Source organism: Chanos chanos, chromosome 9, assembly GCF_902362185.1.
Source record: "Chanos chanos chromosome 9, fChaCha1.1, whole genome shotgun sequence".
Classification (NCBI taxonomy): Eukaryota; Metazoa; Chordata; class Actinopteri; order Gonorynchiformes; family Chanidae; genus Chanos; species Chanos chanos.
The window spans coordinates 26,571,075-26,581,859 of record NC_044503.1 but is presented as its reverse complement, the minus strand read 5'-3'; the positions used below and the strand labels follow the sequence as shown (position 1 = coordinate 26,581,859).

Here is a 10,785-nt window from a genome sequence, read left to right as displayed (position 1 = left end):
TGACACTGCTCCAGTACTGTTCAAGCCAGCCCAGCTTGGCTCTTGGGCCAAGTTGGGAGGGGGGGGGGGGTGTGGGTTGGGAGTGTTTGGGGGTCTGTTACTTCTAACAAGACACAGATTGCGTGAAAACGTGTCAGAGCCAAGATTTAAAACACTTTCCAACTCAAAAAACTCTCCATCGGGTTCGCTATGACCCCATCAACTGAGGTCGTTTTACTGTTCGTCATCGGTTAAATCAGTCCTTTTCAACACTACGACAACACACACACACTCCACCAGTCTCAGACTCACCCTCTCTCTCTCTCTCTCTCTCACTATGTTGAATTGGTTAGTTTTCCCGTCGAGTAAAGTTTAAGGAAAAAAAAACAAAAAAAACGTGTGTTTAGGCTTTGTAGTGATACATGCATCCACTGCGCTCACGTACGCATTTTCTTAAAAATAAAAGCTAAAAAAAAAAAAAAAAAAGTATTAGAAACATAGCTATACAGAGTCTTTAGCTATTCCAGGGAGCGAGAATGGGAGGAGGAGGAGGAGGAGGCCCATGTCCAGATGTGATGCAGAGTTTAGGAGGTGAGGAAGGGGGGGGGGGGGGGGGGGGGGGGGGGGGGGGGGGGGGGGGGGGGGGGGGGGGGGGGGTAGAGGAGGTGCTTAGTTGCTGCAGCAGGGGCCTTTCGTGGGCTGGGCGGTCTCTGTTAGGTCCACTCCTCTGTTTCGCCCGCTGTTTGCGCCCGCAGGCTGTGGTTCGCTCTTAGGTAGTTTCTTCGCTGGAACGCAAAAAAAAAACAAACAAACAAAAAAAAACAAGAGAATGTGAGACTACATAGTTTATAAGCTCTCTGTTTCATTTTGGAAAGTGTCTGCACCACAGCGTATACAGAAGATGCGAAATCTGACAACAGCGACCGGACAGTTGATGGAGACGTTCCATTAAACTTACCGATTGCCATGAATATTTCATTCACGTTCATCGACGTCTTTGCTGACGTTTCCATAAACAGCAAACTGTTGTCGTCTGCATAAGACTGTGCATCCTAGGTTCAATGAGATGTCACAAGGGAGAGAAAGTGAAGTAAGAGTAGGGACAATGTATTTCACTGATAAGGTTTCGAAGCCTCAGACAAAGAGACGTAGTGAGAAACAGTGTAGCTCCTACAAGCAATAGTTTGTTGCAACACAGGAAACAAATCGTTTGAGCTTCCGGTCGAGTGCAACCAACCTGAAAGTCCAGTGCTCTCTTGTTTGCAAGATCTGCCTTGTTTCCAGCCAGGGCTATTACAATATTTGGACTGGCTTGTCTCTGAAGCTCTTTCACCCAATTCTTTGCTCGCACAAATGACTCCTAGGAAAGAAAACACAGGGTTAGTTCCACTGAGCAGGCTTCAAATGGTAAGCAAGCTTCCCTTTCAGCCGTTGTTTACACAAACACAAGACGCCCGTGACATCACAAAAGCTGAGGTGAAAATCCCTGCATTGTTGTTGAACTAGTCGAGTGTTCCATTTGACGGTGTCATAAAGAAGAAAAAAGGGGATGACTCACTTCATTTGTGATGTCATACACCACTATGGCTGCCTGTGCCCCTCTGTAGTACATGGGTGCCAGACTGTGGTAGCGTTCTTGACCAGCCGTGTCCCAGATTTCAAATTTCACCGTCGTGTCGTCCAAACACACTGTCTGTGTCAGGAAGGCAGCTAGATTGGGCCAAACAGTTACAGTTACAGGAATCCCCGAAAACAGTGTTATGAAATCACATTTGAGGTGAATTTGATGGAAATTTCTGATCTGTACGTGCTTCTGTGGGCTTCACTTCTGATTCCCTTTTTTCTGTTGCTGTTGTTGTTGTTGCCCCGCCCCTCCCCCTAAAATCTAATTCGTTAATGGACTGACAAGGTACACTTTTACATGCAAGGCATTTCTAGCTCCTCTGTTTAAACTATTATGCTGGTAATTGTAATGCAGGGGCAAATATACAAATATACAATGGACACATTCAACAATGGATGTTGATGCTGCTACAAAAATAATTTGTACAACTGGGTATGGGTTTTGTTGGCTGGGTTAAAACCACCCCAAAGGCATATTAAAGCTCCCAGTTTGTGCTGTGTCCATTGGTTCTGTCTAATTTTCTGACCAGTTCCATTTAAACTCCAACCTGTCTGACACCATCACCACAATTTGCTAAATACAATCTTATGAGCCACCTGAAGCAAAACCAAATATGTGCCTCAAGAATGGACTTCAAAATGTTAGACTGTTCAATTAGTTGTTTTGCTGTTGACATGCATGACAAAACCATCTGATTCATATCAGCCATACCACAAAAACTGGTTTTGCTTTACAGAGGACAGAAAATCCACATACATGATTGGAGATACTAAAAATGCATCATCATTTTTCGGAGAGTATGAACTTAACCCAGAGGACTGACGGGCCTACAATGGAGTGTTTGTTCTCCGTCTTACCTCCTATTGTGCTTTCCTGAAACTCATGAAACTGGCCTTTGACGAAGCGGAGGACAAGACTGGACTTCCCCACAGCAGACTCTCCTAACAGCACTAGTTTGAACTGGCAAATCTTGTTGCCGGCATTTGGCCCATTAGGTCTCGTAGCTCCACCTCTACCTGCCATGACCTACACCCCAGTCTCCTGCTCTGGACTCAAAGTTATGGCTCCCAGTTGGTCACTCCCAGAACTGTCAGGATAAAGACATGATGTATGACTGGAAGTTTCTTGACAGCTCTTAATTAAAATGGTCATGACACATGACGTAATACTTCTTAAGATATTAATTGTGTACTTTGCACAGCACTAAACAATCAATCTTGATACTACCACCACATATCTGTTGTGTTAAGCATTTCATACAACTGCATTAGAAATACAATTAGAAGAGAACTGGTATACGATGAACTATGTGAAGTGAGACATACTGCGTGCTTGGCTGTTTAAATCATTAAAGGCACGGGTTTAAAAATTAAGTTCATGAGCATGTTGCCGCCGGCAGGCCTGTCCAAGATGAAAACAAATCGTAAAAAGTAGATCTTTACATGCCATTCTTCGCTGACACAGGAAAATGTGAATCGTGTCAAGCCGACTTTTGTCCTTGCACTCTGGTTCAATGCTGTGTTATGTGACGGTTGTGACCACAAATAGCAAACATGGTGACAATAGTTAGCAAGACCGACATACAGAGATAATCTTTGCCAATTACGTTCTCCGGTATCCTATCAGAACCAACCCCACAGTTAGCTGATTTTGAGTAAACAACATTATCGCGACTACGTTGTTTACATGTTATTCAGTACAATTCTAAGATATTGTAATTTTATGTCAACATACTGACTGCCTATTGACTTTCCTTGACTGTTTGTTGTTCCATGAAAACCAAATAAGGAAACTAAAAGCACAAATCGACGCAAAAGCTCACTGTCTGAGAACCAGCCATTAGCCTTCGCTAGCTAACAAGCTAACAAAACATTGTACAAACGACTTTTGATTTAGAATTTGCTCGTGAAAAGCTTGCTTGCCAGCTGGCGTCATGGCAATGTAAGAAACATGTGATGTAACAGGGAGAATGATACGCAAACATCTCCTTCGACATTGGCTACAGAATTCTCACAGTGCAGTTCCTCGAACGGTAAACAATCAGGGGCTAAATCAAGCAACAAGCTGCTACTGTACGCTAGCCTAAGTTACTAATGATGATACACAGCTAGCCAGATTAGCTCGTTAGGACATTTTCAAAAGCTTGTCAGACAACTAGCAACGCTGCTAAGAGGCGATGAGAACAGGAAAATTCCTCAGCGAAATACATGAGATGCCTAAAGCTTGTTTATGTGTTCCCATTATGTATGATGACATCCACTAACTTTCGCTACGTCAACTGGTAACCTAACGAGCGATCAAATAAGAGAAGCTGACCTAGCACAGTTAGCATTAGCCTAGCTGACGAGGTTAATTCACTTATGCTATTCTACCGATAACCAAGAAATGACTCATTGCTTTGCTGGCCATATACAATAATACCAATCAAACCAACAGGTTTACATGACCAATGACCTTAGAGTTCCGAGATATCTGTAAAACTGTCATTTTATAAGCAATCGGCAAATGGAAAAGCTAGCTAACCTCAACACCTAAAATGCATAGGCCTCGACGTAGGCGACGGCAAGCTAACCAGCCGCTGGCTAAGGGAACAATTATGCGAGAGCTAACTATGATAGCCGTTATGGCAGACGACAAACAACTCCATTAAAACTAACACATACCAATTCTACCTGATGTCCAGGCGAAAACAACAAATGACGTCCAGTAGAAACTTGACAATTGAGCGACACTTCCAAATTTCTTGTCGGAATTTCTACCCGGTAGCTTCTGCCTCCCTCCCAGATCTTTTAACTTCCCCTTTGCATCAAAACGATGGATGACAGATCGTATGACTGGAACTGACAACTGATTACGTATGAGAGAAAATTAGCCAATAAGAAAGTGAATTGCTGCAGACCTCTCCCCATTCATTAGTGACCGAATTAGGATTTTCCCAACAGTTTTTAGACCTGCCTCGTTCATTAGATTGAAATATAAACTATAGTAAAGAATAATGAATATAAATGTACATCATCAACCAAACCGTAACCTTACTTTACCCCCACTGCTTAGTTTACCCACACTGGTCATAAATAAACACGCAGTTCTTTAGTGAGTGTGGGTGTTTGTTAGGATGATAAACCGATGCGTGCAAATATTGTCAGAGACCGGTGTAATCGGTCACCAGAGGTGATCGTTTGTCCGCCAGTGGACTGTTGAATTTGCTGGACTGCCAGGGAGTTGAAAAGTTGATCATACTTAGTTTGACAGTATTTATTTTCCATCAGTATGGATTTGGTTATGGATTTTATTTATCTGGCCTTGCTGATTGAGAAGTAGGCTACATTAATAATAAAAACCTATTTTGCACAAGGCAAAGACGTGGTTTGGTGCAGGTAGAATACAGTAAAACACTATGGATTGATAGAAGGCGACGCATGACATGAACAGGACATTTCTAAATCTCGGTAGCAAACGTGTCTAACGGTTCAAGCCTGCAGACGGTTACCAGTGTAGCAAACACATTAGCTTTGCAGTGGACAGGTTTCCCTCTGGAACCTGTCTTGAGCGTCACTGTAAACTGCGTAACAGTCCACATGTCCGCGGAGTTGCCAAGTGACAGCATGTAAACACTTTGTACTACATGGTTTTAGCTAGCTGGTCTGGATTTTGTCACTCGTTTCAGCATCAAATATGTTAAAAAATAGTTTTATTAGTTTTATTCGGGTTACCAGACGACATTAAGTAATTGAACAATTTGAAATATTGGAAACGCACAATATGACTCTTTTAGAAGGGAGCAGAAATAAATGGAGACTAAGGGACACATTTCCGACTATACGAGCGGTAAGGCTACCAAATTTCAGCTCATTGACATGCTGTTGTTCGTTACAGTGCTAATCTGTGACCAAACACTTTTTGATAATGAATTGTACGTGAAATTGTAAGTTTACTCACTGAGCTAAAATAGTTTATTTATTCCCCTTCGAAAAGGCAGGGAAACTCATACCGGTCGGTGACAGGGCCAAGACTTGTCTTCAGGAGATAATACCCAAGGTATGACATATTCAAAACTAAATTAATGAAAAGGCCACGCTAATAACTTCAACTTCAAAAAATGCACTTCAACCTACGTTTGAACAGTGATTATACTGAATCACAGAGTAGTAACACACAACTAAGATGTAAGTCTGTCAGCGGTGTCGCTTTTATTAAGAGATGGGCTCAGTGGAAAGTGATCTACTTGTATAAGTAAAACTTTAAACTTTCTTTATTTCTGCCCTGCGATATACTGATTCAAAAGTGTTTTCGATCATTTTTTAGCCTGTCACGCCACCGGTGGTGAGAAAGTTTCTGAACACCACTCGTCCCGGTCCAGGGGTGATTCGCGTTTTCTATGGGAAGGCTAACGACCCTGACATTGCCAGTACTGTGACTCACGGAATTAGCACGAAAGCCTCCATCACTGTGAGTAATAATGAGAACATTATGAATCAGCTCATAAAAATGTTTTCATTAAGGCTTTTGATTGTGAAGATTTACACCAGTGATTGCATTAAATCGAGCTTTCATCTGTTGTCTCATTGTTGAGAGGAACTTAATTCCACCGAACCAGAAGACAAACAGCCTTAGGAATGTTGAACTGAGAGTAAATGCTGATTCTTGTGTTTGCATTACATGTATAGGGAGGATCACTCATCAACCCGACACCCAAGACACGTTACCATCACAGGCTGCGTCAGCTTCAAGAAGCTGTTTATGCCAGCAATCAGAGAGCTCCTCTTGGAAAATCACAGAAGCAGGGTCCTGGCTTACCAAACTGGGTTGACGCGGATAAAACCACTTTTGGTGTCAAGTCACTCGAACGTGCGCACATCATGTTTTTATTTTAGCACACTTTTGCTCCTTTATTCCTAAACCAGCAACATGACCAGCGAGGGGTCAGAGTATTTCATAAAGTCGCAGGCAAAACATTAGCAGGTCAAAATGACGTTAACGTCAGTCCATCTGGCTAAAATGTGTAGCAGCCCAGTTTAAAAAGTATTTATTTATTTGTTTACTTTTGAAAATCCATCTTCAGCTTTAAAGGCAAGTGAGATCGTTAATCCACCCAAAACCGCTGAGCAGGTGGAGAAAGAGGCTCTGGAGGCACACCAGCAGTATATCCGCTCACACAATGCCTATTTTGCGGGTAAGATGTAGCCAGTGCGGTGCTCATGCATCTGCAATTGTTAACAGGCTCTGTACATGCTATGGATTGTCAAGTTAATGCCTTTTCAATTATTTATCCATATAGTTAGGCCCAACCGGTGGGATTTGACAAATAAGACCCTAGTTTGTTTGCTGCTAGTTCATAATTTGGATAACCAATATTTTTGTATAGATGTTGTATTCACACGCCTAAGGAAGTCACACCTATCTGTGCAGATCATAATGTCTTTCACTGATCGTGACTAAACTACGTGAATGAGTCTCATCATGTTTAGATAATCATTGCAACTTCATATGAAAATGGGCTTTGTAGACTCTATTTGGATTTCTCTTATTTTGACATAATGAGTATGGGTGACTGCGATGGATTGGCGATCTGCCCAGGATGTTTTCCCGCTTTTCGCTCAGTGAGCGCTGAGCACCCCCCGCAACCCTAATTAGAATGAATGAGTATGGGTGATTCAACATGTTGTAATGTCTCAAACACCACTATTACTGAAATATTGCTATTCCACTTCATTTAGGAGAGCGAGTGGATAGGAAGTATGATTGGACCTCCTATGGGAAAGACAGCAGGTTTGGAGTTCCCACTCCTCACTACAACGATGGACGCAATGTTTCAAAGTCCCTCCACTGGCGAAGTGACACTCAGCTGTAGGTTTAGGTTTTTAGCTGCATGTTTCCATCAAAGATAATATGACACATTTTTAAATAGATGGATTTGGGAGATTGGAGAATGTTGGGACAATAATTGACGTCACTTGCTCGACTTGCTCGAACCTATGTTATCTGCAATAACTGTGTTACAAATACTATAATATATATAGTATATATATATATATATACACACACACACACACACACATATACATACATTCATACATATATACATACACATATTTACACACATGCATATGTAAACACAATATAAGATTATAGTATATAGTTTTTCACTCTATGCACTTAACTCATATTAATCTAATCTAAAATGATTATTATCAGTCTGACACTGCAATATGTTGAATACTGGGTGCTCACACTCTCTGTCACAGAAAACAGAGCCATTTTAATGAAAAGCATTAGTTCTGATAAGTGCATTCATTATGCTGTAACAGAATCATTATCTCACAGAGAAACATTATGACCAAATGAATATCACAAAGTTAGGTTTCTTATCGACCAGTCTCACTCTTTCTCAGGGGTAACAGTGCAAAGTGTGTTTCAAGGCGTTGTGATGACTTCAGAGAGAGGACACAGCCCCAGATCGGCAAAGTGCATGATCCGTAAGTCCAACATAAACGTATGACGTGGCGCTCACACTCCTGTGACATGTAATTTATGTGTTAGTCCTGATATGTCAGCTCTCATTTATGTCTTAATGTTAATTAACTGAAGAGAACTTTGCATTAAACGTGAACGCTTTTTGTAATGTGAGTACCATCCGATCTGTTCTAGAATAGCAGAGACAATGAACGTTGCACCAAACCGCACACTTGGAATTTTGATGCGCCCTGACAACTTTGGTAATATCTGATTTCGTTTCTGCAAAGGCGTTACAGCTTTCTCCATTAATCCATTAAAATTCAGTTCTGAGTTGCTCACTCTGTCTACAGGTCTTGGTGACCTCCTGCACTGTACCCCACCCACGGAGTACCTCTGGGGGAAGGACAGACAGCGTACACTTGTCACTGCCGTTCGTCAGCACCTGAAAAAGGCCAACTTTCACAACTTTGGCTCCCTGCTGCAGGCTTTTCGGCACTATGACAAGGTGAGGAATTGTGTTGGTGTCACACATGCTAACACACCCTGCTGACAAATATCCACAAATGTCTGTCATAAATTAATGGTTTATGTCCTCAATGTGACATTTTTGGCTCTCCTAACTTCATAAACAGGCTCTGATAATACAGGGATGAATAATTCATATGTGCTGTATGAAGGTATTACACATCAATGAAATGGATCACATTTGCAAGTGACAGATATCAAGCTGAAGATTTCTATTATTAAAGAGGTTTTAGCAATACCCCTGGGGAATTTGAATGATAACGTATAGAAATAAACTCAAAGGACCCAAACTTTGTGAAGGCTTTAACCTGAAATCGTCAGAGAAACGATCAGAGCTTCGGTCGATTCGAGCGCTGGTTGGCTGCAGTTGTAAATCTTTACTTCAGTAATTTATTATGCTGCCTTTTTTTGTGCATGCCCCTTATCTCTTTGCGCAGAAAGGCCAAGGAAAGATAGATAAGGAGGACTTGCTGGATGTGTGTCGCCAGTTTAACCTGGACATTAGCGGTCCGTTGCTTGACTGCATTATGGACTACTGTGATGTTGACAAAGACGGACACATCAACTTCTTAGAGTTCGCTAACTTTCTGAACTGGAAGGACAAGATGCCCATCAATAAAACCGAGCAGATGATTCTTACCAAAGGTGAACTCACATGCCTTAACTCAGTGGTCGTGATATACGTCCCAGAGTGAGCGGTGTTGTCCAAATTCACACGTGTCCTGTGGCGTCTAGCTCTGTTCTTCATGTAAACGAACGGCTTTGTTTGGGTGTCCCCCACTCTGTAGAGCGTGACGTAAGCAGTGCCCCGGCTAACATGCAGAGAAAGGAGCTGCAGGGATCAGATCCAGGGAATCAGGCTGAGTCCAGAGCCCTTATTAGGCCTGATGATCTGGAGTCAGTTGAGGTGGGGGGTAGCCTGAAGACCCCCAAAACTCTGCCCCGTCCCAGGACGACGCAGGACCGATTCATCACCTCCTCTTCTCTTATCCGAGCCGTTGTGGGGGGAGTTCCTACTGCCAGTAAGTCAAACTCGCGCAAATTTCAACTTAAGCATTGGGATCTGTGGCCAGCGAATGCTTATATGAAGATTTCTGAACATTTTCTCAGATATTTAAGGAACCTTTTTTCACTTTGTTTGACAACTTGTTGTCATTTAACACAAGCCAGGGGTCAGTAATAATTAAGTGCTCATTCATGCTAATTCCGAGCAACTTATATTTACTCTTCGCAACATTTTTCATATAGCGCTAACATGAAAGATTTTAAGCAAAATGAGAATTTCTTATTTCCCGATACCTTTGTCACAGATTATCACACATACGGGATTCCGACAGTTCGTACAGATCTGCCACCCCCACGAATCAAGCGGATAAGCGACAGGACAAATTACGGCGACCAGGCCACAGCATACGATCTTCTCAACCCTACCCTGCACTCCTTCTGGGGGGTCCACGAGGAGCACTTCTTCTCCCCACGCACCAAGGAGGAGGTGAACGTTTAATTACTAAAACACTCATTCATGTTAATTACTCAAAGCTAATCAATTCATATTGTGTTATTTGAACTGAAGAATAGCCTACAAATGGTTATGTCAGTTTCAATGAGCGCAATGTTATGAAATATGGACTCATTCTTTAATCTACTCCAGATGGCCCTGATCTTCCAGAACGTGGGTAAGAGCGTCACTGGAGACACGTTCGATGAAGCGTGGAATCTGGCGTCCATGAGACATCCGGCAGGAGAAGTGTGCGTGGAGAGCTTCCGAAATGTTCTCCGAGAACTCCAGGCCAATTAAACCGAAATACTTTCTCTTCAAAGAGCAGAACTTTTTTAATATTTTGTTTCGAGAAGCTTTTAAGTTTTGATGAGGTCTACAAATTTCTGAAGAGGCTGAATAAACCATATCACTGCGACGTAACTTGAGAGAGTATTCAAACCACGTTTTTAAGTGTTAAAACTCATAAAATCAAAGGCATGCAATTATACGATGAAATCTGTCAGGTCAGAACACCAGTGTTGTTTTATAAATTACAGACCACCTCCATCTCACAACAAGTTAGACATTTTTTGCGAGCTATGAACATATATACTGTGTTTTCTTAATTTTATTATTGTTTTTGATTATTTTAATTTGCTGACATTGGGTTATTTTGGGTATCAAGAATTTGTTTCGTGGTGAAAAGCTTGTGAGATACCCA

The 10,785-nt window shown here is 42.0% G+C and overlaps 2 protein-coding genes across 2 annotated transcripts; one reads left to right on the top strand and one right to left on the bottom strand.

Annotated features, from left to right (window-relative positions):
• Positions 1-640: 640 nt before the first annotated feature.
• Positions 641-4,395, bottom strand: rab5ab (RAB5A, member RAS oncogene family, b). The gene is made up of 6 exons (XM_030783932.1): positions 4,267-4,395; positions 2,461-2,690; positions 1,538-1,689; positions 1,217-1,339; positions 938-1,031; positions 641-764 (listed from the first exon to the last, which is right to left on the bottom strand). The coding sequence occupies exons 2-6, from the start codon at positions 2,624-2,626 to the stop codon at positions 649-651; spliced, it is 651 nt and encodes a 216-aa protein (XP_030639792.1). The 5' UTR covers positions 2,627-2,690; positions 4,267-4,395; the 3' UTR covers positions 641-648.
• A 970-nt stretch (positions 4,396-5,365) lies between these two features.
• On the top strand, positions 5,366-10,382 carry efhb (EF-hand domain family, member B). Its single transcript, XM_030785074.1, has 13 exons — positions 5,366-5,431; positions 5,579-5,641; positions 5,909-6,052; positions 6,271-6,451; positions 6,666-6,776; positions 7,321-7,450; positions 7,996-8,079; positions 8,252-8,319; positions 8,410-8,564; positions 9,022-9,229; positions 9,373-9,606; positions 9,895-10,076; positions 10,236-10,382. Exons 1-13 carry the CDS (start codon positions 5,366-5,368, stop codon positions 10,380-10,382), a joined length of 1,773 nt encoding a protein of 590 aa, XP_030640934.1.
• Positions 10,383-10,785: the final 403 nt, after the last annotated feature.

Bases quoted from the DNA above. Each gene is read 5' to 3' on its own strand.
- efhb (XM_030785074.1), top strand. From the start codon at position 5,366: ATGACTCTTTTAGAAGGGAGCAGAAATAAATGGAGACTAAGGGACACA. The intron at 6,452-6,665 runs GTGCGCACATCA...ATCCATCTTCAG, and splicing joins TGGTGTCAAGTCACTCGAAC to CTTTAAAGGCAAGTGAGATC. The intron at 8,080-8,251 runs GTAAGTCCAACA...GATCTGTTCTAG, and splicing joins ATCGGCAAAGTGCATGATCC to AATAGCAGAGACAATGAACG.
- rab5ab (XM_030783932.1), bottom strand. From the start codon at position 2,626: ATGGCAGGTAGAGGTGGAGCTACGAGACCTAATGGGCCAAATGCCGGC. The intron at 1,340-1,537 runs GTGAGTCATCCC...TTTCTTTCCTAG, and splicing joins TGTATGACATCACAAATGAA to GAGTCATTTGTGCGAGCAAA. The intron at 1,032-1,216 runs GTTGGTTGCACT...CATTGAACCTAG, and splicing joins AGAGAGCACTGGACTTTCAG to GATGCACAGTCTTATGCAGA.